At 38.2% G+C, this 27,819-nt stretch overlaps 1 protein-coding gene across 1 annotated transcript in view; it reads left to right on the forward strand.

The window, feature by feature from the left end:
• The window catches only part of KAT2B (lysine acetyltransferase 2B), a 40,450-nt gene that overhangs the window by 10,335 nt on the left and 2,296 nt on the right, over positions 1-27,819 (forward strand). Inside the window, exons 3-17 of the mRNA XM_058820453.1 lie at positions 4,132-4,277; positions 4,795-4,884; positions 6,604-6,785; positions 9,081-9,272; positions 11,748-11,854; positions 12,445-12,570; positions 14,005-14,141; positions 15,906-16,114; positions 18,340-18,466; positions 20,681-20,791; positions 21,783-21,926; positions 23,505-23,619; positions 24,384-24,420; positions 24,765-24,828; positions 24,926-25,010. Coding sequence (XP_058676436.1) covers positions 4,132-4,277; positions 4,795-4,884; positions 6,604-6,785; positions 9,081-9,272; positions 11,748-11,854; positions 12,445-12,570; positions 14,005-14,141; positions 15,906-16,114; positions 18,340-18,466; positions 20,681-20,791; positions 21,783-21,926; positions 23,505-23,619; positions 24,384-24,420; positions 24,765-24,828; positions 24,926-25,010 — 1,872 coding nt within the window. The remainder of the gene's footprint in view (positions 1-4,131; positions 4,278-4,794; positions 4,885-6,603; positions 6,786-9,080; positions 9,273-11,747; positions 11,855-12,444; positions 12,571-14,004; positions 14,142-15,905; positions 16,115-18,339; positions 18,467-20,680; positions 20,792-21,782; positions 21,927-23,504; positions 23,620-24,383; positions 24,421-24,764; positions 24,829-24,925; positions 25,011-27,819) is intronic.

Genomic DNA, 27,819 nt, shown 5'->3' on the forward strand with positions numbered 1-27,819 from the left:
CACTTAATATTTAATTTTTGTTGCTGCCCAAAACTTAGGACAATGAAATGGAAAAAAAAAAAAGAGAAATTTAAAACTTTCACAATAGACAATTGATTATTTTACTTTAGAAAAAGATATTGCACTTTGAATTGAATACTTTTTCTTTTTTCTTTCTTTTTTTTTTTTTTTTTGCATGGGATTTATTTCTGTTTTTTCCCTCCTCTTTTTATGGTCTCATTACATGTCATTTATTTCTAGGCTTTTCAGCAGGATTTTTTCCTGGTATTCCAAATCTCTGGGTTTGCTTTCAGGAGAAGATTAACAAATGCATAGTATCACAGAAAATTCAGTCACTTTAGCCAAGTTAGTTTCAATTTTTCATCACAGAGCTTCTCTGTGCTGCTTCTGTTTGTGCAATTAGGGTGGCTTATGTTACCTGTCCCTTTCAATCCTGGCCTTTGAAGAAAGACCTATTTCTTTCTTTTTTTTTTTTTTTTAAGTTGCAAGATGTGCCTGTCAGTTCTTTGCTTTTCAGCAGAATTTATGGATGCTTTGTATTTTGTAGAAAAAACTCAGCTCTTCTAAAAGCTGGACCTAGTTTTGGTGTATTAAATATTATTAAATCATTCTTTAGCCAGGGAACCAGGAAAAACCAGAACTGTAAAACCAGCAAAAGTACTCTATGAAGAAACTGTACTTTTATTTACTGTTTATTGGAGTTTTTTTAGAAAATACTTCTTCTGACTGCAGCTAATGAGGAAGATGTTTCATTTAAAATAACTCAAATGAGTTGCTGTGTGCTTCCTCATACTACTGGAAAAATATGTCTTTCAGCTGTGTTTTCCAAGATAATTTTCCTTTTCATCTCTTCTAAATTAGTGTGTTAGTGTGAAAGAATACTTTCAGCTATTCTGCTGAATACCTTTAAAACGAGATTTACCACAAGGTGTGTGGGTTTCACATTAGCTGTGCTGCTTTTCTTTCTCAGAAAGCCATTGAAGTAGCAATGTGGATATGTGCTGCTTAAAGCTGTACATGATGTAAAAATGTAGGATTTCTTTTTTTTTTCTTTTTTTTTTCTCTTTTTTTTTTTTTCTTTTCTGAATTTATTTATTTCATCCAGAGGTAATCCTACATACTATCTTGCTTGAGATGTCTCTTTTTGGGGGTGTTGTTTTATCTTCAAGCCAGTGCAGCTTTTGGTGCATAAATCTATTTGATTGTGTGTATTATTGTCTACTTATCTACAACATAATAGATTCATCCTTTTGATGCTCAGCCTCACAGTTTGGCTCAATGTGGTTGTTTTAATGAATATTTCTTTTATTTGGATGATATATTTTCTGGCACTGTGGCTGGATTAGATGCTGGGAGTAGTCACTGTCCACCAGCCACAAGACCAGGTGTTGCATGGTCAGAGACTCTTTTCTATTTTATTATTTCTCCTGTTTTGCAGGGTGCATTTTTAAATTGATAAATGCTGTTAGTCTTGAATCACTTTTAAAACTAGATAATTAATGTGCTAATACACCTTATATGCATTCAGTCTCTTTTTTTTTTCCCTATCACTGTCTTTGGTTCCTGCTGTTGTTGGTTTCTCTGGGTCTGTATTGAAGGCACTTGAGACAGTAGTTCATGTTTGGACTCAAGTGTTTATTATTTCTTATCAGTAAAACAGTCTCACTACTGTGAGATTGGCAGCTTTTCATTAGAAGGCACAAAATGGCCAACAATCTCTTGTTCCAAAGTCTTTTAAGACTAAACTGACGCCTAGATTACTTTCCCTTTTAACCCAATAACTGATCCCAAAGAGCCTGAAAAACAGACTTTTCTGCCCAATAACAAAATGCCACCCAAACCCACGAAGAAGAAGGAAGAAGAAGCATGAAGAAGAAACCTAGGACGACACGCTGTGCCTTCCATCTTGCTTCCATCCAGAACATACTAAAAATCCCAAAACCTAAATTTCTCACCAAGTGATACACCTACACTACTCTCTATAATCTATTTCACACTTTTGTGGATTCCAGTCTATCTTGAAGTCTCGGAAACTTTCTCCATGAATGAGGGTCAAAGTCAGTGCTCCCCTGGGGATCATGGCACCCCAGAGCAGACAGAGAAATATTCCCACTGCCCTGGGTTTCCACGTGCTGTGCACCTTCACACAGCATATTTGGGTATTTCTTGGTTGCAGTGTTTTGAGATAGGCTGGACACATTCCTTGTTAATCTGTGTTTTCACTGTTCCTAATTTGTGCACTCCAGTGCTTGCTTGCTGAAGTTGCAGGTCTTCCTGTCACTGAGCCTGGTTCTTTCTGCTTGCTTTTCTGTGCATGCCCTAGCAACCGATACATGAGATATATTTAATTTTTTTTTCAGGCAGAGCAGCAACTGAGAAAAGGTGTACCAGTTGGGCAGTGCCTGTAATTGGGACTTGTAACTCTAGTCAAGAGTGATGCAGTATTTGATGTCGGTGTACCAAAGCTTTATTTTTAATAAACCACTTACTAACAGCCACAGAGTTTGGGAATGGGCAGTGAACATCTGAATAAAGATAGTTTGTTGGCCTGGTGTATAAACATTGGTGTCCCTTTGGCAAACACATGCTGGTAATACACTTAACGTTTGGATTCACGGCATAGGTAATAATTCTCTATTTTAATAAAATGTTTAAACACCACTAAGTAGTCAAGGTTCAGTATTGTTATGGAAACTGCATAGAAAGAGCTTCTTATGCTGATGTTTTATTCATTTGTTGAAGGCAAGGTTTCTTTGGTATGTTATCAGTTTCTAATGCAAAGCTCCTCTAGAAGGATATTTATTACTTGCAAATGATCAAGACAGACTTCTGGGGGTATTAACCCTTCATACCTGTCTTAAAGACAGAAGTTAAATGATTTTATTCTGCCCAGAATATTTATCCTCAAAGGAAGCTTATGATGGCCATGTGCCTGAGACACTATATTATAAATTTTCATTTAAGTGGAAACAGTTGCTGTCATATTTTTAAGGTTCTGCATTACAGTGTACTTTGTACTTGAAACCAAATAAAAGTATTGAATTTAAACATTTTGGTATCACACTAAACTTCTCAAAACAAACCATCTTTGCTGCATGGCAAATAAATGCGATCGTTTTCAAGTCGTGTTATTTTTCCTCACCAGCTCCCCAACTAAAGAGTCAGATTTCCATTGAAAAAATATGTTTATCTTGAGAAGTAAATATAGATAAAATTTATTAAAATATAAAAAGCTAATATACCTGAAACTAAAAGTATTTTTCTGTTTCTTTGTAAGGATATTTTCTTGTATTTTCAGAGGAAAGGATAAGCATACCATCTACATTGGCCTGGAGTCAGCTAAAATCATTGCTTTTTGTAATGCAAATATCTTCTTTCTGGGAGTTGACTTTTTGTTTTACACTGCCTTCCTTCTTCCCAGGGCCAGTTCTTCAAACGAGCTCGAAATGAATGTCCCATTTTACAGGGGAAACCTCAAGCTTTTGAACATTACAGATGTGGAACTGTATTTACCTTTGGAGATGATAAAAGGGAGTTTGTCACTTGGAAATGAACAAATGAGCACGTACAGTCTGCAAAATCTCTGTTAATATAGTGTGCACAAAGTACAGTTTGATCTTACATGATATGAAAGCAAGGGACTTAGCCAATAATGCCCAGTTTAAAACAAAAAGGCATTTTTTGGAACTGGATTTTTTTTCATTCTTCCTGAAATAAGGTGCTGCTTACATCTGGATTACATAATTTATGGAAATTTTGGATTTATTTTCTTAAGTCAAGAAACCCTGTCTCAAATGCATAGCTCTAGGACAAAAATGTATGTAGTTATATAGTGCAACATATTCATACAAGCAGGACTTGTGTAGTCAGCCTCAAGTGTTAACAGATGATGTGATTCCAAGCAGCTGCCATTCCTCTGCTGTGGAAGTTGCCACCCCTGGTCAACCTTTACAAACTGCTGTGATGTGACACAGGTTTCAGGTACCTCTGATAAGATGTGTTCTGTTTAAGTGGGTTATTACAGGGTCAATGCCTTTACAGTTAAGGCTTAGGTGGAGATCTCCTGGGGTACAGTTGTGCTATGGGCCCTCTCAGTAGCCTTTTACAAGTCTGGGTTTTTATTCTGTTTAGCTGCTCATGTTTCTCACCTGGAGAATGTGTCTGAAGAAGAAATGAACAGGCTCCTGGGGATTGTATTGGATGTGGAATATCTGTTCACCTGTGTCCACAAAGAAGAAGATGCAGACACCAAGCAAGTTTATTTCTACCTGTTCAAAGTAAGCTGAACTTGTGGAGTATCTTCTCAGATTTTTCACTTTCTCACATATAAGCCAATTTCATTGCCATTCAGGCATGCATTGACTTTATCTGCTGAGACAGTTTTTCTCTAGGATGATTCTCTACTGAGTAACTGTGGGCTGGATGTTCTGGTACTGGCAATGTACTGATTCTTACTCCAAAAAGCCATCCAGATGATTGAGGAACTGACCCTGAGTCCCATGTATAAATTGCAGCCTCCTTCCCTGACACACCAGGAAGAGTCAGTAGACATGAATGGTAACTTGGCTGCCTTCATTTCCTCAGAGGAGCCTTTTGTACACATTTCAAAGAAGGTGATTTCTTCACTAAACAGTGAAGTTTAGTAATTACAAATTCAGGTGATTAAACAAGCAGATATATATATATAGCCAGGAGAATTCCAACACTGCTCACAGTGTGTTGTGCCCTTGTGACTTCCATTGACTCTCTGTATGAAAATACACTAACTTTTAAAAATTTGTGTGTTTGTAACAGCTTTTGAGGAAGTGCATTTTGCAGATGGGAAAACCTGTAGTAGAAGGATCTTTGGAAAGTCCCCCATTTGAGAAACCTAGCATTGAACAGGTAAAGAGTCAAAATGTGGGTTTTGTTGGTGTGTGGTGGGTTTTTTTGTTGTTGTTTATTTACATATTTTAAAATCTTATTTTGGTAGGGGCTTGGAGGCTTTGCTTGTTTTGAGATTTTTTTTGTGGTTTGTTTTTGTAAATGTAAGCACTGGTTTTGAAAACATGGCATTTTTTAAGCACTTTGCAGATGTTTCTGTGTTCTGCTCAGGACCAAATAGGGGGCTATAGGAGATTGCTCTTGGTTCTCCTTTTAGTGTTTGTACAATAGTTACATTATTTGTATTCTATTTCTCGTCATTGGTCTTAGGCTTTAATGAAAGTGACTTTTTTTTGTGGGTTTAGAGAATTAACTTGAAATGCTACTTTTGTGTGGGCAGTTCTAATCTTTCTTTGTTTCAAGTGATGAAAAATGCTGTTGAAGTTTTGAAATCCAATATTAAAATGAAGCTTGCCTTCTGTATATCAAGAAAAATGTTGCAGTCCAATTCAGTGACATCATAGCCTTCTCTTTCAAAGGGTACACAGGAAAAAAACAAAGCTGAAACCAAAGAATAATTGGCTTTTGTGACTCTCTGTAGATAAAGAACATATGACAAATTCAGTTTTTGGTTAAGCAAGCTCCTAAGAATGCACTCCTGGCAGAGAAGTGGGCCCATGAAGTCCAGTGAGACTCTAGTGCAGAGGCTCACATACCTCCCTGAAACAGGAGCTCCATGTTTTCCCATCCCTGGATGAATGGGTGTTCTATTGTTAAGCAGGATAATTTAAATGTGAAGACTCTTACTTGTAGCAATTATTTCTTTGCAGCTCTCACTTATCATGTAGGAAGATCAAACCACTTTATTGCAGAATTTCTGAGAAGTCTTCACTCTAATTTCTCCTTTAGTTTGACTATAAACAAAAAATGTGTATGTAATCCCCCATGACTCCTAATCCTTAAAATACACTATTAAAAAGGTTTTGTACAATGCAATTTTTTGTCAATTTCTTCATAATGTTCAAGTTGCTTAAGAAAATAAAGCATAGAGATTAAAGGATAGTTCTTGTTACATCTTACTTTGAAATCATTTTCGCTATTAAAAAGACCAATATTTTCAATTCTGTTTTTGGCAGCTCAGCCACTCAGTCAAACAAATTATTTGCTAAGCCCCAGTATTATAATGGGCTTATAAAATATATGTGTTGCAGCGCTTTTAGTCACCCATTTTAATCATGTTCAGTAGATTTTTCTTCAAACTGGACAGTGTCCAAAGTGCAATGAGGAGACATGATTGTGAGGTATTAAGACTTCTTGAAGAAATAATGTGGTTTGTAGACCTAAACTTAAGTAGAATTTCATAAGCCCTAATCTATTATTGAAAAGTAGCTGGTGAGTTTTGAGGGTGATAGTTGATTTATGTATGGATTAAAGCCTACCAGAGCTTTCTCTGTTCCTTGACTTTGAGAAGGAAGGAAAAAAGGAATTTCTTCTTTTCCTTTCCATCAGCTGCTGAGGGCAGGTTAAAAATACCTGGATGTACCTCCTGCTGTGTACACAGGTACCAGCCTGTGGCATCTGCATGAGTAGCTGAGCAAGGAGCTCATGGTCTCCAATATTTCTTTTCTTTCCCATGCAATGCGAGTTCATGATAAACATAAAGTGAGGAATGTTTGGGGCTGCTTCTGTAAAATTTATGGCTAAATTATTAAACAGATTTTTTTTTTTTTACTTTTTAAGGGTGTGAATAATTTTGTGCAGTACAAATTTAGCCACTTACCCTCGAAGGAAAGGCAAACAATAGTGGAACTGGCTAAGATGTTTCTGAACCGCATTAACTACTGGCACCTGGAGACACCTTCTCAGCGAAGACTGAGATCACCCAATGATGATATTGCGGGGTATAAAGTGAATTATACCAGGTAATGCTGCTTCTGCTTGTTGGGAGACTTCCTTACAAACAGCGCATGTTCAAAATTCAGGAGTACATCAGTATCTTTATGCCATAGATGGACCTTGTGAATTCTTGCAGATGTGGATTTAACATGATGACCTAAGGGTTTTAGTGAGACTGTATCAGTTTCACATGCATCCTTGGGTCTTATCTCTAGAGCCTCTTACTCTACTTGCAGAGTAGAGGCTGGAACACTTGGAGAGAGTGTCCCAAGTGTTCCCATACTCCAAGAATGGGGAGTAGAGGCTGGAACATTTGTATCTAACAATGCCTCTGCAAGGTTTGTATTTGTCAAGTGCTCTCGGTCTTAATATTTGAGCCTCATGTAAGTTCCCTATTTATTATTCAACTTAAAAAAGAAAAAGAGAGAAGATAACATTTAGCATTGTAAAGCATCACTGTTTGGAATCAAATCACAGAGGAGTTGAAAAATCAAACTAATTTTGCAAGTGCTTGAACGCTAAATGGGGAACAGACATTACTAGGTTCCTTAAAATTACAGTTCTTGTTATGACCATTTAATGCATTGTTAGAATTTAAAGGAATAACTGAGTCGCTGGAGGATGAAGAGCTAGGATAAAAAAACATGTCTCTATTTATTTTCTTTTTCTCACAGGAGTAGTGCAGTGCCTTTTTCAGTGAGCAGTTCAGTGAGAGCAGTTCAGGGTCCTGCAGGTCAGGCAGCAGGTAGTTAACCTCTGTCAGCACGCTGTTCTCAGGAACGCCCCGGACATCTCTGCTGGCCCAGGGTGAGCACCACCTTCTGGCTGCTTTCCTGGTGGCCTTTCCTCTCACACACCTCCTCTCCATGGGGGAGAGCAGCAGCAAACCTGGTGTGAGTTGAGACTCTGGCTGGTGACAGAGCAGACTGCTGTGCCTGACCTAGATGTGCTGTCACCATAAAGGACACTTGTAATTCTGGTGCTCCTAAGACCACGTTTGGTGGGAGTTTGACCTCCATTTGTTTGTGATAAGTGGGGTCAGCCAGGGGTGGTAGGAGTTAAATCTTATTAGGAATTGATAGATAATTGGTTCTGGTTGGTGGTTTTTTGTTGTTAGTTATTTTGTCACTTGTGTTTTCTCAAACTATCCCACCCACAGTCCCTAAGGTCCCCCCACGACCCAAAGTGCTCTTCCCACCAAATCTCACTTGTCCTTGTGAGCTTCTCTCCTCTGTGTTATCCAAGGCACTGCTCAGGTGCTGCTGGGCACCATGGGCACACCTGAATTTTTTGCAGTTCCAATTTCATTTGAGAACCCGAGGATTTGAATGAAACTTCATCAGAGTTTCACATGCATTCTTGTGTTTTGAGAGCTGTGCTTTATCAGCTAAGAACAGGGAGTACAAGTCTGTGAACAGCTCTATCTCACAAGTCTTTTGCAACACATGTTTGCAAAGATTAAGGCAAAAGAGTTTGGGAGAACATTTCGAGACAGGCTGTACTTTGGGTCTGGATGAGGAAATGCGTGCAAGATCCAGCACAGTATGTTTGCATCCAATTCCTAATATTTTCCTTTCATTGCTGGAGCTTTCATAGTAGTTGTGGTCTGATTCTGCTAAAGCTCCAGATTCCAATGACTGTTCACTTACACAGATATCAAAATCTTGTTTATAGAATTAACAGATATTGTGATGTACATAGGCAGTGTACTCCTGAGTTATCTCTTTGGTACCATAATCTCTTTTCCTAGAAGGGAAACATGACATGCTGTAATTTTCCTCAATGAAAAGTTTATTATGGATGGAGATACTGGTAATGAAAGAGTAACAAGGCAGGGTATGATGGGAAGAAGCCAACTGGTGGAAGACCAGGGCAGGAATCCAGTTGGATTGGGATGGAGCTAGTTAAAAGTGTCACTCATTTGGCCTCTATGTGGGGAAAGGTAAAAGTTTAGAGGGTAAAACAGGCTGTGCTGAGGGTCTTTGGAGTCAGAGGCAGGAGAAGTGTGAGGCTGAATGGATGAGCTGTGGAGAGAATCCCTGACATACCCATGAATTGTCTGTAATCTATGATTATTCTCTGGAACAAGACTACTTTGTGTAAACTAGACTGTAGAGAAAAATAAACTTAAAAGTACTTGGTTGTCATTTCTGTAAAAAACTGGGCAATATAAATGCTTAACTCTGTCCAGCCTTGTAGTGGAACTGATTTATACACTCATATAGCTCTCAGCTGCGCTGTAAATGATGTGGGTAGTGGTTTTATTGCATTAAGTCCTATGTTAGGTGGTGATAAGTATCTGGCTTTTTTCCTCTTTACAGGTGGCTTTGTTACTGCAATGTCCCTCAGTTTTGTGACAGTCTACCTCGGTATGAAACCACCCAGGTATTTGGTAGGACATTGCTTCGCTCTGTTTTTACTGTAATGAGACGACAACTGCTGGAGCAGGCCAGGCAGGAAAAGGACAAGCTTCCTCAAGAAAAACGAACACTAATCCTCACTCATTTTCCAAAGTAAGGGGTCACAGTGTGCCTGCATTCAAAGTTAACCAGCAACTTCATTGTGGAAAGGGAGAAATTACCTGCAGCTTAAAATAATTTATCTTTTTATTCAGTAGCAACTAGATACTGCAGTTTTCTTTACTGCCATAACTTAGATTAGTGTATTTTATATAGAAAATTGCTTGCTTTGTTTTGTCCTAGGGTTTACTTTATGCAAGTAAAAACATGAATATATATGGATATATATATGTGAAAATTTATAAAAATATGAATAAAAGGATTATTGGTATTGCTGAGGGATTGTACTGTTTGCCTGTTAGCAGGTATTGTAGGTCACTTACTTTCTTTTTCTGTAGTCCTTGGAAACAATGGACCTCCAGAAACGTGCTTGCATCTGCTTTGGTGATGGAGCATTAAAAAGGGGCAGTGTTGTACAGAGTTTATAAGAACTTCAGTTTAATTTAACATTGTAATAGTGAACAAAGTAGTCACCCCACCCCCAGAGGAGATGGGGTTATTAGAGAGGAGTCAGTATAAAACTGCATCATTGAATCCTAAACTGGTAAATTTCATACTGGGTATCTTTTCCAGTACTAGAATGTTGATGACAATCTCTCACAATAAAACAGCAATAATTACCTATAGCGGTATTGAAACATGCTCAACTTCGATAGTTATTAATTTCAAACACTTTTACTGGTGATAAAGAGGGGTAGTGATGATGACAGGATCATTCATTGTAATGAATTCCTGTTAAAATAGTGTATCACTTTAAATATATCCTTGTTTTACAAGGGTAGGATGGTTCTCCAAGTCATACTTTAAAAGCCTGTCCCTCCTAACAACAAATGAACTGAACCTACAGAAGACTGGTAGCACTGATGCTATCTATGCAAGCTACTGTGTTGTGCCAGAAGATAGGTTAGAGTTCAGGGGAATGAAAAACAACATGAACTTTCCTAAGCTGAGTAGAGCCGGGATTTGTCCTCCTATAATTGATAATTTATTTTACCACTTTGAAAAATATGTACAGTGTCTTTGGGGTAGAGTGGATACAGGCCCTGAAACAGATATAGAAAAGGACTTGACACCCCACTGATGCAAGGAGCAGATTTGTGGAGGAAGCAGGTGTGCATGTGCTCCTGTTTCCACTGCCTTTTAAAGCCTTTTGCAGTAATTTGAAAAGCATTACTAGTCACCATAATTCCTTTTGATATTCTGCTGGGGGAGAAAAAGACAAGTACTGTTTGCAGGTGATCTGTGGGAATATGAATAACATTTTAAATCTTTCATGGGCCGTACTTATCTGAATCATTTGTCTTTCCTCTGGCATTGTTCTGAGTGAGCCCTGCAGAGGACGTGTGTCTCAGAGGATGGAGCCTGGCGTTGGCACAGGGCTCTCCTCTGCCCTGGGTCTCCTTTTGGGAAAAGGAGCACGCAGGGGTTGTGTCTGTGCATGCCTAGGAAGGAGTGGCTAATGGGGCTGAAGGCAGAGCCTCTGTGCTTCCTGGAATTGGAGCTTTGGCTAAAGTTGAATTTGTCCTTCTGCTCTGTCACAGATGGTCAGGTCACTGTTACACACTTTTTTAGCCATCATCAGCTGCACAGACAGCAGCAAACTCTGCACATTGCTTAGGTATGGCTGTCCTGTATGTACAGTATGAGAGTCTGACTGGATCCTGAAAATCCCCATCCTGTTCAAGGAAGTTTTGCTCAACAGTCCTGAACAGTTTCTATACATGTAGATGACTCCAGAGAGTAGCAACGTGTACAACAGCAATGTGCCATGTCAACTTCTGGTCTGAAAACCCCTTTTGTGCAATGTAGGGTAAGCAGCTGTCTTGCTGCTGGGAGGGAATTGTGTATTAGCCCTGAGAGGATGAGGGTGCTGGACAGTCTGATCTGTGGAATTCAATAATGCTAAGAGAGGTTTAACATGGTGCTGTTTCTGTAGCTGTACCAAAGTAAGGTTAAAAATACTGTTATGCAACCACAAACATGCAATTGAAAGTCACAATAGGACACTTAAAGGAATGAAAATATCTTGCTAAGAGCATTGTTAATAACACTGGGATTCTGTCAAAGGCAGAAAGCAAATGCATCTGCAAAATACTTATTTATCAAAACAGACTTATTTGCCATCATTGTATAACATCAATAACCTCATAGCTTTCTCATTGGTGGAATTTTGTTCTGTAAAAGTAGTTTGTAACTGTCTTCCTGCACTTGCAAATTAGATTACTTGCATGTAATCAGAGGTAAGGTTTAATAAGTGAAAGAATTCTACTGAATTATGATACTTCATGTCCACTCTGGCTTGTGTGATTTTTGCATGTATGGGGTTTTTTTTAATAGCACTGGCCAACAGCATTTTCTTGCTGACTTAGTAATGTTTTTTAATTTAAAAACATTGCAAGTGCTTATTTTGAAAAAGAACCTGTTTGGAATGATCCCATTAGTTGCTATTTTGCCTGGTTTTGTACCTAGGTTTCTGTCTATGCTGGAAGAAGAAGTGTACAGCCAGAATTCTCCTATTTGGGATCAGGATTTCATGGTGTCCAGTTCCAGAACTGGCCAGCTGGGAATCCAGACAGGTAATTTGCACTTAGTGATGGGTAACACAAAGGAAAAAACTGCATGATTTAGAACTAATGTGGGGCTTTTTTAATGTATATATTAGAGAGAGAGAAATGTTAATCTGTGACCTTTTAAAATAATAGTTTCATTCTCTTAATTGGTGAAACTCTCCCTTTCTTGAGTTTGATTTGTCCAACCAGTCTTAGAGCACTGTAAATAGGATAGATGGAGCTGAATGATGAGATTTAGCTTTTCAATAGAGCCCTACAAAAAACCTTTTCATGAAGCTAAGTGCCAGCAGGCTTGGCAGGTATGTGAAAGAAGTTTGTTTTCTTAGCTTCAGCTCAGCACTGTGAACTGATGAAGCCTGATGTTTGCAATCCCTGTTATCCAGCAGTCCCTCCTTAGGTAGAATTCAGTTTAGAAAAATACAGTGAGATAAAGCTTTAATGTTTCTACCTGGGAGCTGGTGGTGTTGCTCTGTTGCACAGTGTTCACTGTTACTTTTTGGGTGGTGGGTGTCCATCTTTGGGACAGTGTTTCCATGAGCACCAGGATGGGTTCCGTGACCTGATTTTTTCTGTATTTGTTTTTTATGTCACTGCAGTTATCAGTCCGCCTCCTGTTGCAAGATCTGTTGCATACAGTGCAAGTCCTTCATCTCTGGAGCAATCCAACAGTGGGAATATGAGTCCAGCTTGCAAAGTTTCTTCTGCCCTTGACCCAAACTTAGGTAATGGAGAAGGAGCCTTGCCTTTTGACTTCTGTTGATATTATCAGTAGTTGCAGTATATGCTAACCTTTGCCTTCACTCTACATTAGCAAACTTGAGGTGTTTTTGCTGAAAGATTTACACAGACATACCTTTTTCTCCACTATGGTAATGTTTAACTAACAGAAATCACAACTGTATTTGCAAAAAAAACCCAATTGATTTGTTTAAATTAAATTAAAATGGGGACAGGTCTGGTGGTGTCAGAGATTTTTGAAAAATACTTTCTTTGGAGTACATCTATTGTAAGTCATGAGGAGAGGTTTCATTTAAATGATGGTGGAGTAGAAGGAGCCATCACATTTGGGTTTTTCAATCTTTCAAGGTACTGAAAATGCATACATTTGAGCAGTGAAGAAAAGCACAGACATACCAACTAGGTTAAATTTAAAACCTGAATGAGGTTAGGTCAAAGAAAAAAAAAAACCCTTTCAAGGAAAAGAGTTGGTGGATGCATAAATTCTCCTAATAAATCCTTTTTCAAACATCTCAGGATTAATGAGCCTGTCAAGAGAGGTTGTTAGGTCAGAGAGATGATCCCAAGCTTATGTAAAGTGAGTCCTCAAAGAAGGAGAAAAACCAAAACCAAAGTGAACTTTGAGTCTCAGTGTTCACTACAGAGAAACTTAGGGCAGCTCCTAAACTGCAGTTTTCCTTAAGGTCATTTCTCTACTTGTCCCTCAGAAGTGGGAATGAGTAGGATAATGAGTGGGATAATCCTGAGCTGGCAGCTGGATCTCTGTTGCTGTACCTCTGCTAGTCCTTGGTGGTCTGTTCTTCTATGAATTTAACTAGTTTCTTTTGTTGTATAATACATGTGGCACAGCAGTCAGTAGGGCAGTTAATAATTAACTTGGTATATTTTTATTTGGAAATTTTATATGGATTTTTTAATATGTATGACACATCAGACTGTATGGGCCGCTTGGTTTACAGAAGAGGTGAAAGAATTTTGTGATGGATATTTAGTTCCAGTGAATCCTAAAAGGGGATTTTGTGTTATCAAGAAATAGGCACTGCAATTTGTGAATTGAGCACTGACCTTCCAAGACAGCAGCACAGAGGTTCCATGCAGAGGATTTTGAAGCAAAAAGAAAAAGCAAATGGTTTAACTGTGAATTCACAGAGGTGTAGTGGAAGGAGAGGTATATTTTTCCTGCTTCATGCTAATACCCCAGTGTAAAGCGAAAACTGAGAAGTGATAAATATTTTCCAGGTTTCATTTATTTCTCCTTGTCTATAGGGATAAACCCCCCCCCCCAAAAGAAAAAACCCAAAAAAACCAAACCTCAAACTTGTCATATAAACTAGAGGATATAACAGACGTGCTAGACTTCATAGTGCTTGTTTGTGACATTTTGGTGAATTCTAATTTGTCCGAGTTTTGTTTCATAGGGGAAAAGAGGAAAAATAATGAACCCTATTCTCTGGAGGATTCAAAGAGACCAAGGGTTGTAGGAGATATCCCCATTGAGTTAATCAATGAAGTAATGTCAACAATTACAGATCCTGCAGCAATGCTTGGGCCAGAGGTGAGATATAGGCTTGGTGTTGCAAATGGTCTGTTTGTGAATGGTCTGTTCTTAGTAAATGTTCCACATGGGTAGAATGTGATAAGCTAAGAGTCCTGTCAAGAAAAATAGACTTTGAAAGGGTATGATTTGGGGGACAAAAAATACATCATTAACATGAAAAATACTTCTACAGTTTTTTTAATGCTTTGTGTACAGTTAGCAAAGAGATGTGTAAACTATTAATAGTAAGAACATAGATCTCAGGTTATCCTGCAAGGTGCTTTTGTTACAGAATGGTTAAAAAAGGCAAATTTTTTTAACCTTAACAAGTTTTTACAAATCAGAATAGGATAATGAGAAAATAAAAACTATATCTTAAAATACCTTTGCCCCACGCCTTCCTTCTTCCCAAACTCAGCTGCATTCATGATTCTCTGCCTTCTCCCCCAAGCAGTGCTGGGGGATGGGGAATGGAGGCCGTGGTCAGTTCCCATTGTGGTGTCTGCTGCTTCTTCCTCCACAGGGAAGGACTTCCCACACTCTCTCCCTGCTCCAGTATGGGGTCCCTCCCATGCCAGACAGTTCTCTGTGAACTTCTCCAGCATGGGTCCTTCCCATAGGCTGCAGTTCTTCATTAACTGCTCCACTGGTTGAACCTTAAATTTTTTTAACCTTAATTATTTTTTTTTTTTTTAGTTTTTAAATAAAAAAATTGTTAAGGTTAAAAAAAGGTGATTTGTTAAGGTTAAATAGGGTTCAAGTATTGCAGCAGAATGAAAGATCCAAAGTTAAAACCTCTCTCTGGTGCAGGAACTGATCTAAACAGTTATTTGCTCTGTCTTCCCCTGTTGCTCTTTTTTTTTGTCTGGAAGAGAAAAACAAACAGAATTGCAGAATTGTGCCATGCACAGAATTGCACTTTTTTTTCCTTGGCTGGCTTTTCCTCCTTCTGTTCTCTCTGCCAGGCTATGTTTTGCCAGCAGCTCATTTGCCAAGATTTAGCTAGAAGCTGCTGAAGATTTGGAACCACCTACATTTCTTATTCAAACGATGCACTGTGACTGATGGCTCTGCATATTACAAATGCTGTGCCAGCCTGGCTGTTGGGGCTGGCAGTGACTAGAAACCCAGCAGCCAAACTTTGCTCAAAAAAGTAAACAGTATGTGCATACAGAGATGTTTTGGCATTGTAAAATGATCTTGAAAAAAATAAGCTAAATAAATTTTCTGTATTAATTTAATCAGCATTTAGATATGTACATGCAATTGCTAGATATGTAACAGCAAATTCTGTAGGAATTGAAATATTTTTTTAAGCTCTTAAAGTAGTGGTAGAGATAGTGGAAAGCACTAATAAAATGAAAAAGACCTACTTTTCCTGTGCTGCCATTAAAATGTGTGATTTGCAGTATGTGTAGGCGAATCCACAAGTCATGCCCAAGCTGGCTAAGAGTAAAGCAAATATGAAAACTTAGTGGCATAGGCTTAAACTAGATGTGTGCTATCCCTCAAGGGATTTTGGAACTTTTTGAGTCATAACCATTGTTGTTGTTATCTAATCTGTATCAATATAAATTCAGATTGGTCTTTGTAGACTGTAGTGCAGACTTACATCTGGCTTATTTGATGGTGTCCCTTCTGCAAAGCTACATTACAGAGGCAGTTATTGGCAGTTCTGTTGGAAAAAGAGAGTGGGGTTTATTTGTTTGTTCGTTAAGGCTGCTCTGTCAGAGGATGTGAAGTCCCAAAACTGTGATTCTGTTCCTCGTTTGTGTGGCACAGACCAACTTCCTCTCGGCACACTCGGCCCGGGACGAGGCCGCCAGGCTGGAGGAGCGCAGGGGGGTGATTGAGTTCCACGTGGTCGGCAACTCCCTGAACCAGAAGCCCAACAAGAAGATCATGATGTGGCTGGTTGGTTTGCAGAACGTGTTCTCCCATCAGCTGCCTCGGATGCCGAAGGAATACATCACCCGCTTGGTCTTTGATCCGTAGGTATCCTTGGGCAGGGGGCTGCCCTATGAGGCAGAGGGAGTCTGGTGCTGTTTGCAGCAGAGGAGGGATGGAGAGCAGCTCTGCCTCTGCTTTTGCCATCTTTTCAAGCCCTCATAACTCCTGGTCAATCCATTTGGGTTGTACCCAACTACCTTCTTCGTGGCTGTATTAATAATAAATGGCTTCTTGTGGAACGGTGGAGGGTTGACATTGGCTGGATGCCAGATTCCCACAAAACCTGCTCCACTGCTCCCCATCTCAGCTGGACAGGGGAGAGAAAGTACAAAGTTCTTGGATAGAAAGACAAGGAGTGATCACTCACTGATAACTATCACAGGCAAAATAGACTCAACTTGATGAAAATACTTTGATTTTTTACAAATCAAATCAGAATAGGATAATGAGAAAATAAAAACTGCATCTTAATATACCTTTGCCCCATGTCTCCCTTCTTCCCAAACTCAGCTGCATTCATGATTCTCTGCCTTCTCCCCCAAGCAGTGCTGGGGGATGGCAAATGGAGGCCACAATCAATTCTGCTGTGGTGTCTGCTGCTTCTTCCTCCACAGGGAAGGACTTCCCACACTCTCTCCCTGCTCCAGTATGGGGTCCCTCTCATGCCAGACAGTTCTCCATGAACTTCTCCAGCTTGGGTCCTTCCCACAGGCTGCAGTTCTCCATGAACTGCTCCACCAGTTTAACCTTCCATGGTGAACACCCTGGGAAGGCGCGTGTCCCTCTGCAGCCCGTGAAGGAGCCCCATGCCGGAGCAGGTGGATGCCTGAAGGAAAGCTGTGGCCCTGTGGGAAGCCCACCCTGGAGCAGCCTCCTGGAAGATTCTGTGAAGAGAGTTGCCCATACTACCTGCTAGAGCAGCTTTGCTGGCAGGACTTGTGTCCCTATGGAAAGGGACCTGTGCCACTGTGGTTCCTGTAGCCCAGGGGAGGGACCCCACACTGGAGCAGGGGAAGAACTCCTGTGCCTGAGGAGGAAACTGTGACATAGCATGTGGTGAACTGACCATAACCCCATTCCCCTGCACTGCTTGGGGAAGAAAGTAGAGAATCAGGAAGGAGGAGGGGAAAGGTAGTTTTAGGATTTGTTTTACTTTCTGTCATCCTGCTCTGATTTTGATTGGTAATAAATTCAGCTAATTTCCCCAAGTGAAGTCTGTTTGGCCTGTGGTGGTAGTTGTTATTTCTCCCTGCTCTTACCTCAACTCATGAGTTTTTCATTACATTTTGTCCCCCCTGACCAGCTGAGAAGAGGAGTGATAGAGCAGCTTTGATGGGCACCTGGCATCCAGCCAGGGTGAAACCACCACAAAAGCTCAAGCTGCTGCATGGCTGCTGTCATTCCACAAGTAAAAAAAAAAAAAAAAAAACCACTAAAATATGTACAAGAAAAAAGAATATATAATAAGTATAAAATCTTTTCCAATGGTGGCATATATAATATAACTACTCTTTGGGCTTTTTGGCAGGGGGTCACTTTTGGCACCAACTGTTTTCCCCGAAATACATCATCTGTATATTGACTGTATCATTTATAAGATTCATATGATACTGTATATTGAATAATCTAAAGGATGGTGCACTGTTTTCACACCTTGAGGATTATACTAAAATTCCTTATCCTTGACATAAGAGTTGAGATTGCACCTTGCTGCATCTTTCCTGGCAGTCATGCTAAGTACAACAGAAATGGATATTTATTCTGGTCTTGATTCCCAGAGGAGCGTGTGATTAGAAATAAGAAATGTTCTCTCGTACTTCATCAGCTGTATTTGAGACTGATAGGTTAACTATGGAGATTGCATGCAAGGAAACAGGAATCCCTTAGAAACGACTTGCTCTCCTGTAATTCCATTAACTTCTAATTTACTCTGGATAAAATCACCCTGAGAATTGTGCAATGGTGTAACTATCAGCAATAGATTCAATAAAAGCAATACAACTTTTATTTATTGGGCATTACCTGAGTATCTCAGAGTACTTGGCAAGGCCAGGAGATTGCTCTGTGATGATCACCTTTATGGTACATTGAAAGCATGATATTAAAGTAAGAACTCTTCTCTAGATACAGTGGCTAACTTAGCAGGCATACAGAATTGCATTATCATCATGGAAAGAAGTGAATCAAGTTTCTGAAAAAGGAAGGTTAATGGCACTTGATGTACTATGTACATGAATTAAAGTGATTGTTATTTTTGTCTGCTCAGGAAACATAAAACCCTTGCATTAATAAAAGATGGTCGTGTTATCGGTGGTATCTGCTTCCGGATGTTCCCCTCCCAAGGATTTACAGAGATTGTTTTCTGTGCTGTGACTTCCAATGAGCAAGTCAAGGTAAAAAGAATTCTGTATTACTACTGTTTATTAAATAGAATTGAGTCCCATTCACCCACTGCATGTGCTCCTCATACTTTTAGTCATGTTGAATATGCTGCTGAGTTGCCAGACAGAAATAGATTTTGAAAGATACAGCAATTCTGAAAACAATACACAAAAATCCAACTAAAATGTGCAGATTTAGCATCATCATCGTAATAGTAGGATTACCTGTATTTAATTAATTAAATAAAATTTTTCTCAGCAGAGCAATAGTGGCCTGCCATTCTTGGAATTTTCATGCCTCTGTCCCCAGTAGTTGTGTCTCTGTCTAGTGTAACATCTTGTGGTTGACTGAGATATGTGTTGCTTGTGTGGGGCCGTACTTTGTGTTCAGGGACTTTGTGACATTACATAACTTCAATCTAAATGAGATATAATAAAAAAATTAGGTGTAGTTTTACATCTCAAAATAAGCACAAGGTCAATTCTGTACACTCTTTTTTGAGTTAAGACCACAATATTTTCTCAGAATTTTGAGAATTAGCATCTGTGTTGAAAGGATGCAGAGCAGTGTGAATTCATGAGATTCCTCCAGCTTTTCCAGCTACTCACCATTTGGTTCAGTGTTCTGCCTTTAGATGGTGCTCTAGCTTCATGATTTTAATTTCAAGAAACGAGAGCTGAGATGTGGGTTAATTCAGAGTGTACAGCAGTTAACATGCAAAAATTGTACACCCAGGTGCAAAAGAGTAACACAGTGGGATTGAAAGTCTGTAACAACTGTTAATACTCAGGTTATATTTAATTTTATTCTGGTGTTAGAGAGGAGCATTTCCCTACATTAAGCAATGACCTGTCAGCATTCAGAGTGTTTTAGCAAATGCAAATCCTTACAGAATATGCCTAAGTTGTGCATAACTGCACTGCACAGGTGAGGCTGCCAAAGGTGTGTTGTGATTTTCTAGGAATAAGCTTTCAGAATAATAGAGCAGATAATTCTGACCCATCAGATTGCCCTCAGGGCTGCATACTATTTATTCTTTTATCCTCTGGGTGCTTTGCTGTATCAGTTGAGTGTTTCTGAAAATTTGCCTTCCCGCTTTTTGTTCTGACTGAGCTGACCCTGTCAACAGGTAACTGAGAAAAAAAAAATGTTCACACATGGGTGACCTGCCAGGTCTTAGGAAAAATATATTCCTATTTTAATTCAGTTTGAGGCTGGAGTAAAAAATATAGGAATTGTTTTCCCATACAAATTGAATTGGTTTTTAGGTAGTTTGGTCCTCCGTTATAAAATAATTTTAAGTATTACTGTATGTGGCTTAGTTTCCTATCTGGCACTTGCCATATTTGGGTCTATGAAATTGTAAATTAAATCAGAAGTTTGTATTTTCTAAGTAATTTTTTCTGGCTTTTTTACATAAGTAAAAATTTTCCCAGTTTTGAAGAGCAGAGTACCCAAAAGGAATCTGTGTATGTTTCTCTAAGTGTCCTGTTAGTCTGCATTTTGAGAAAATGGAAACATTTGCAGGAACAAAACATTATTATGGGATTACCTATCTATTTTACATTTCTTCGTATCACAGCAGAAGGGGATGACTATAGCTTCCTTGGCAATGTGAATAAATGCAACCTTTTGTTTACTTTGGGGCTGAATTTAAATGGAAATCATACCTGTGTGCAGTCAGAAGGCGTAGCTGTTTATTTGATTGTGGACTCTATAATTTTCTGCTCCTTATTATGGTAATTGTTCACTGTTCCTTTTTATGCTTATGATAAGCTTAGATAATAAATTCTTTGAGGCAGAGACTGTTTTGCTACAGCTGCACAGAACACTGGAATAATTTCAGTATTGTTACTGCTTTGTAGTTTTGAAGTGATATGGCTCAGAAAGGATGTTCTATTGTTACAGTATGTGCAGTTTTGTTATGGGTGAAGTATGTGATTTTAATGGTTGATATCTAATTTAAAAGAGGAACAAAAAAAAAAAAAAAACAAAAAAAAAGAGGTGGGCACGTTGAATTACAACTTCCATGCTGGGTCACACACAAAGGTACCCCTACAAGGCTCAAAAGAGTTTGCTCTTGAGTGTGCAACACCCACTTAATTAAGAGAAAGTCTTTTAAACAGGATCTGAAGGAAAGATTGCATTTTGAAAAACAGTGTGTAATAACCCAGGGTCCGCAGGTTCTAATATGTCATGGCTTTTTCCTGCTATGTTTCACCCAGGGTTATGGGACTCACCTGATGAACCATCTGAAGGAGTACCACATCAAACACAACATTCTCAACTTTCTCACGTATGCAGATGAATATGCTATTGGCTACTTCAAAAAACAAGTAAGTTCAATGCAAGAAATTACTTTGTGCAAGAAGTTTTATATCTAGTAGGGTTGACTAAATAACTAGGCATGACAAAGTAATTGGATAAAATATATAGTGCAATTTTACATGTGTATTTTTTATCTATAAAATGTGCTCATCTCATGTAATGTTTTTGGCTTCTAATACATTTTACTTTGCTGGAATCATCTGAACATAAGTATATGGTATAGTCTATAATTTGTCCAGTCTAAAAACTAGTAAAATGTCAGTTCATTCACTGATCCTATAAGAAGTATAAAGAAGGACTAGGCATACCTGTGATAGATGAAAACTTACCTGACCTGCACTTACAGCTCCTCCTGATCTGAAGCATGAGGTTCAAATTCAGGAAAGATGGCAATGTCTGTTCTGTAAAGTAGATTTGATAAACAGGTGTCAACTATCTGGTCAGCAAAATGGAGTCAGATTTTTTTTCAGAGGTGTACACCATTAGGCAGTGAAGATTACCTGAATAATGGGAAATTGCAACCAGGTAGAAAGAAATTGTTTTTTTCCTTTCCTGTCCTGAGGGTGGTGAAATACTGAAAAATGTTGCTGAGGGAGGTGGTGGAATCTCTGTCCTTTTACAATATTCAGGATTGGTCATGGCCTTGATCAGCCAGATATGATGAGACCTGTTCTGAACTGAGATGGGGCTAGATGACCTCCTCAAGTTCCTTCCAGCCAGTTCTATGGTTCTGCATATAAAACTGGTACAATCTACTCTTCACACATTCAAACTGAATACAATCTCCCCAGTTGCCCTTCTTAGCAATTAACTGTTCTTTTATCAAGTGCCTCCCATGAGAAGGTTCATGCAACACTGAACCATGGTATGTAACTCACTGTTGTATTTTTACATTATGATGAATTTGGTTCTCAATCCTCATTCATTTCAGTTAAAACAAAAACATAAAAGGAAAATGGCATAATGACAATTTAAGTTATATTTTTTCTTCTTTTTCAGGGTTTCTCCAAAGATATTAAAGTACCAAAAGCAAAATATGTTGGCTACATCAAGGATTATGAGGGTGCCACATTAATGGGATGTGAATTAAATCCAAGGATCCCCTACACGGAATTTTCTGTCATCATCAAAAAGCAAAAAGAGGTGAAGGTTGAAATAAAATGTTGAATGTTACTCTCTTTTCAGATGTTTAGAAACAGTTCAGTGGGTGCCAGGTTAGCTCTCTTCTTTGCTTTGGTGCTTAAATTTGAGTACATACTTTTATTAGTTAGAATAATCCCTTCATTCAAGTCCCAGTGCCAAAATTTTGTAGTTGAAGCATGAAATTCTAACTTGCTGACTAAACAAGAGCAAGACTGTTAAAGTACTGGTATTTTCAGGAGTAATTCATAGTTCAATTTTGTGGTAGTTAACTAAACAAAATCTTGTGAGATTGATTTTTTGTAATGACTTTGTCAGTTCCTTCCCTCCCATATCAGTAGTGTTCATTAGAGTGACATTTAAATGGAGTATTTGTATTGCATGGCCTGTTTTACTTGAAAGAAAGAGGATTCTTTTTTTCTGCCATTTAAAAAATATATAAATCAAGGGTGGACTGTCTTAATTTCCAGTTTGTCCCTCTTTGGATTTTATGTGGGTTGTTTTTTATTTAGTCCTTAATAATATTCTACATAATAAAGCAGTTTATTAGCAAAATAATTATGACATTCCCGCTTGTTTTTAAATACTTCCCTTGGTTTTTAAAGAAATAGTATTTATAATTTGTTCTTTCAAGATTGTTCAAACCTGACTTTTTAATTTTGGTAAAAAAAAGTCTGAATTTAACTTTTTCCTCTTCTTTGAGAGGAAATACTCTGTAGGAGGGAGTGAAGGTCCTTAAAAATAAAAATATGTCCATTTTTATTATTTCCAAAGAAATTATTCTGTCAGACTGGCAGTGTGCATGGCTGTGCATTTGTTTACTCCAAGTTACAAAGTTTTGAAAGTCACATATCCAGGACACACAAAGCTTAAATAAGTATCTGAGTGGGTATCAAGAGCACCAAAGCAAATTGCTTAGAATTTGAGGTAATAAGATTGCAAAGTAAAACAGAGTGTACCCTGGAGTGGGAAAAGCCTTTCCCTAGCATTTGCAAGAGAGAGTAGAATTTTGGTTCTGAAGAGTCAATCATTCTGACATCCTCCAGAGAAAATCTTTGATGAGAGTATCTTTGATTGATACATAAGCAACTCCTACAGATATATATATGGAGATTTTGAAGTGAATGGGTTTCTAATTTCTAAAATATTGGAATATGAATATGTATGTACATAAAAATACATGCATTCACTATGTGCCTTGAATTTTTTGACCAGCTGTGCTGAAGCATTTCAGAAGTTGCAGTTGTTAAAATTTTACAGCCAGTTCTCAAACCTTTTTCCAGAAAATTTCCTTCTCTACCTCTGCTCCTGTCTTCCCAAGAGCTGTGCAGCTTGTGATCAATAGAGCCAGCAATGACTCCTTTCTTTCTAGATTTGTGCCAAAATAGCTGAGAGACTCAGTAGCTTCATTTGCAGGATCAATGTTTGCTCAGGTAGCTCAGCCCCATTTTCAGCTTCATGGAAAAGGACTGCAAAGTTAGGATGTGCGAATGTTTCTGTTCACCACAGTTTTGCATTAATCTTCTGGCTGACTTTAGACCAAATAAATTATTTTTTGTTTTCTCTGCTGCTTTATTACAGATCATTAAAAAGCTCATAGAAAGGAAGCAAGCTCAAATCCGAAAAGTTTATCCTGGCCTTTCTTGCTTCAAAGATGGAGTACGGCAGATTCCTATAGAGAGCATTCCTGGCATTAGTATGTATCAAACTCTTTTAATGTAGAACAGAAGCAGAATAGCCCAAGAAAGGTCCAAGACTAGAAATACTAATGTAGCCACATAGTTCTTTTTTATTAGAATGTAATTGTTTTGGTCTGCTGATTTGATTTCTGTGAAGATTATTGTATTTCCATTACAACTGCTGTCTTTGAGATTTCCCCAAGGCATCCCAGGCTGATCCTCTTTTATGTACGTGTGTATAACTTTACTTACATGTGATCCCTCTTTGATTTGTATCACAGTATAGGCAGCATTTTCCCTCTGGCACCATTTTAATGCACTGTACTCCCAAACAACAATGATTTCTGTGCTAGGCATGAACGTACAGGACAAAACAGAATTTAAAATAATTAAGTATCATATTTTGGGGGACATTTTTTTGGCTATGCTTTTCTGCAATTTATTCATTGTCCCTGGGGAATCAGATTGGATAACTTTGTCACGATTATTCTTTCGAGGGGTGGGTTGCAGTAAAATATGTATTGAATTATTGAAAAGAAATGTGTTTCATACAGAAATATTGTAGAATCTTTTCAGCAGTCTGGTGGAAGAATCACGTAGGAAATTGAATGGAGCTGCGGGCTAGATGGTTATGTTATTTATTAGGAGTAGCTTTTATTAAAACAAACCCATTTTACTGCAGTAGTGCTGAAATGGCTTTTCTTCTTTGAGTTGCAATAATTCAGTTAATGTTTTGACCTACTGTAGTTCCCATATAATATCTCATGTTGTTGGTGTACAGGAGAGACTGGCTGGAAACCAAGTGGAAAAGAAAGAGGGTAAGTGCTACACAAAGTAAAGTGTTGAAGCAGTTGGGATATTCCTGTGAGAAAAGTCTTTAAACAATGTCACTTAGTATGTACTTCCATCCACTGGAAATCAAATAATCTACAAGTGGCTTTTTGGTGGTATTTTTTATTTTATTTTTTATTATGGACAAGTGTGGTTTGGGTAGGGGGGTTCTTTTTTGAGGATTTTTGTTTGGGTTTGTTTGCTTGTTTTAAATTTTATTTCTTCCATAAAATGCATGAAACTTTGGAGTTGCTTTTAGGTAAGATGTAGATTGTAGGAACAAAGATAAAGGACTCAAACTAATCTTTTTGTATTTATATTTTCCTTCAAGTAAGGAGTCCAAGGATCCAGATCAACTTTACAGCACGTTAAAAACCATCCTGCAGCAAGTCAAGGTGAGTGCTAGCTCTAGTTTACTTTCTTTAAAGATTTTAAAATGATTTCCAATATCTAGTTTCCATATTAGATACCTTACTTTTTTCTTTACCAAAGAGCCATCAAAGCGCTTGGCCCTTCATGGAACCCGTGAAGAGAACAGAAGCTCCTGGATATTATGAAGTTATAAGGTTTCCCATGGGTAATGCCATTAACATTTTTTAAGTAGAGTTTAAAAATCATTATAGCTGCAGACATAGCAGATAAATTTTAATCTGATTGTTTTATGGTAAAAGATATATGTTACTTGCAGCTGAATACCTTGCAGCTGTGAAGTGTCAAGAGTGTGATGCTGTTGTTTGAAATTGATGAGTGCTCTGTGACCTCTGTGAAACATGTGTGGTGTACCTATCTGAAATCTCAGTGTGCCCTAGAGAACTCTTAACAAGCTCTTAAATGGTGCAGTCAGCTGGAAGCTTTCAGGACTCAGCTGGTGCAGGTGAATTGTAGGGATATATTCCTGTGTGTGGTAACTGGTCATTGCAGATCCCACTCATTTGTTAAAAAACCTGAAGGCAAGGCAAACTTTCAGGAACACCTGAGCATTTGAGTTGCTTTGAAATACAGATTCAAGATTTCTAAATCATATAGAGAAAATATTTTCAAAGGTCACGGGGTTTTCTAAGTAAGTCTTAATACTTTGCTCCAATTTAAGTTTAGGAAAATGCTTCATGCAACTAATTTTAAGCTTTTATCTTTCTCTTTTAGATCTGCCACAGTTTTCTGAGGTGTTACATTTATTTCTTTATTTATTTTTACTTCTAAGTAACACAGCTATTTTTTGTGTAGCATTGCTTGCAAAGGGAAGCACACAACTGCTAATGTTTTTCTTTTGACTGCTTCTCTTATGACCCAGCTTTTGACTTCTGGGACACATAATTTCAATGATAATTCAGTGATTCTCTAAAAGAATGCTTGATTTGTACTGTACCAGATTTAAAATCTGAATTCTGGCACTCCTTCCTCATTTGTGCAATACTCACCTCTATAATTTTGATTTCAGTTTCTGAACCCTTTAATATCATTAGAGAATGAAATACAGGTTCATGGCAGGCTATTAGCTATCTGTTTCTCAGAGAATAAAAGTATTTGTTCATGTTGCTTTGTGCATGGGCTCCAAGCCCATGTCTATCAATTTAGTTTAATTATTTTTTAATATTCAAATTACCATTCCCAAATAGCAGATGTATATATACTTTATAAACCAATTGCTGGCTTCCTGTACCCCCAACACAAATTTATTTTCTAGCAATGAAGAAAAAGAATGTGAATTCCCTTCTGTGGCAGAGTTTTCTCTGTCTGCTTTTCTGAGAGGTCTAGCTCAGAAATCTGTTTAATCTGAACAGTGGTTACAAATAACTTACCTAAGTTGGCAAACTCAAAGTAGGAATGTTGTCTGTCCTTTCCTTGTTCAGATGCATTACAGTAGAGGTAGGGGCAGCAGTTTACTTTGGGGATTGAGCTGAGGTCTTTGGTTTAGTTTTGCTTTGTTTTTTTTCAGCTAAGGAACCCAGCATGACTAAACTGTGCCTTGATTTGTGATAAATTCAGATTTCTTTCTGCTCTCCCTGCTAGCATGCTGATACTGTAAAAAGTTGTTCAGACAAGATAGAACAGTTGCATTTATGTTTGTATACAGACTAAATGGTACAATTTTTGAGATGCATGGCTGTAATTTTTTTTTACTACCTCCTAAGGTCAGTTCTCATGTACAAATGCTTTTTTACCCTGTTTTAAGTGCTCTTCAGGTGCTGTATCAAGCAAAATTCTTTGGGTTTTTTTCTCCTTTTCATCTGCCATTCAAAAGCTGTATGGCTGAGTGACAGATGGAACCAAACTTTGACTGTGCTTAGAGGACGACGGCTTAACTCTCTAGCCAGGCAACATTTTCTTCAGGGCAAGCTGAACAGCCTTCTCAGCTGGGTGCTATAATTAGTCTATGGATATCTACTTTAGGTATAGGCACCTGAATTTCAGACTTAATGGGAGCTGAACGAGCCTTTACTTTTGCAAAATACTGTGCAAAACTAGGGAGTAGCAGGTTCTGTACCATTAGAAAAAGTATTTGAGAGCGTCCATTAAACTTCCCTTGAATAATCCCATCCTGTAAATTTGAAAGTGTTTCTTCTCCTTTAATAAATTCAAATTCCCCTTAAAAAAACCCAACCCACCCCCCAAAACCCCCGAAACCATTACCAAAACAAAAATACAACCATATTTTAAAATCTGAAGTTAAAAATTTTAATTCCTTTGCATTGGAGGTCTTTGGTCTCTGGTGTCCTTGCAATACTCATTGACATTAAGTCCTCTTCAATTCAGCTACTTCTGTTTCAGATTCACAAAGGTGCTGTTGATGCCTGGCTCAAACATTGCTGAAAACTAGTTAGAGCATCTGAGGTGAGAAAAGCCAAGGCATCCAGCACACCTCCCACTACTTCTATTCCTGTACTCACTCCTAGAACACTTGTAATGTAGACAAAATTTTTAAATGCTTGATGAGAATTACTGGGAAAGTGAAAAGTGACTATATGGAGAACACAGATGATTTACATATTTTATGGATGACTGATTTTAGTATAAAGGAGAACACTTCTTAAAGGAGAACACTTCTTAAAGAATGTTCTGTAAGTAAATGTTTTGCATGATGCTCTGAAAGCAGGGGAGATCAGTTCTCACATGGTTCTTAAAAAGGATATACAACTATAAACTCTGAAGAGGTAATAAAAATATATGTAGAGCGTAGAACAAATTTTATCTTTTTTCAAGGCTACAAATCCTGCTTGTAGTGTAGACAGACCAATGTATCTTCTCTGCTGTGTTTGCACAGCAGTAAGGATTTTAGTTTAACGTACATGTTTTGTGATGTTTGAATTCTTTGCCCATATACCCCTAAGGCCTCCTCCAGCAGAGCTGAGAACAGGTTGTCTCAGGACAGTCAGAAGAGGATTAGG

Source organism: Ammospiza caudacuta, chromosome 1 (genome assembly GCF_027887145.1).
Source record: "Ammospiza caudacuta isolate bAmmCau1 chromosome 1, bAmmCau1.pri, whole genome shotgun sequence".
Lineage (NCBI taxonomy): Eukaryota > Metazoa > Chordata > Aves > Passeriformes > Passerellidae > Ammospiza > Ammospiza caudacuta.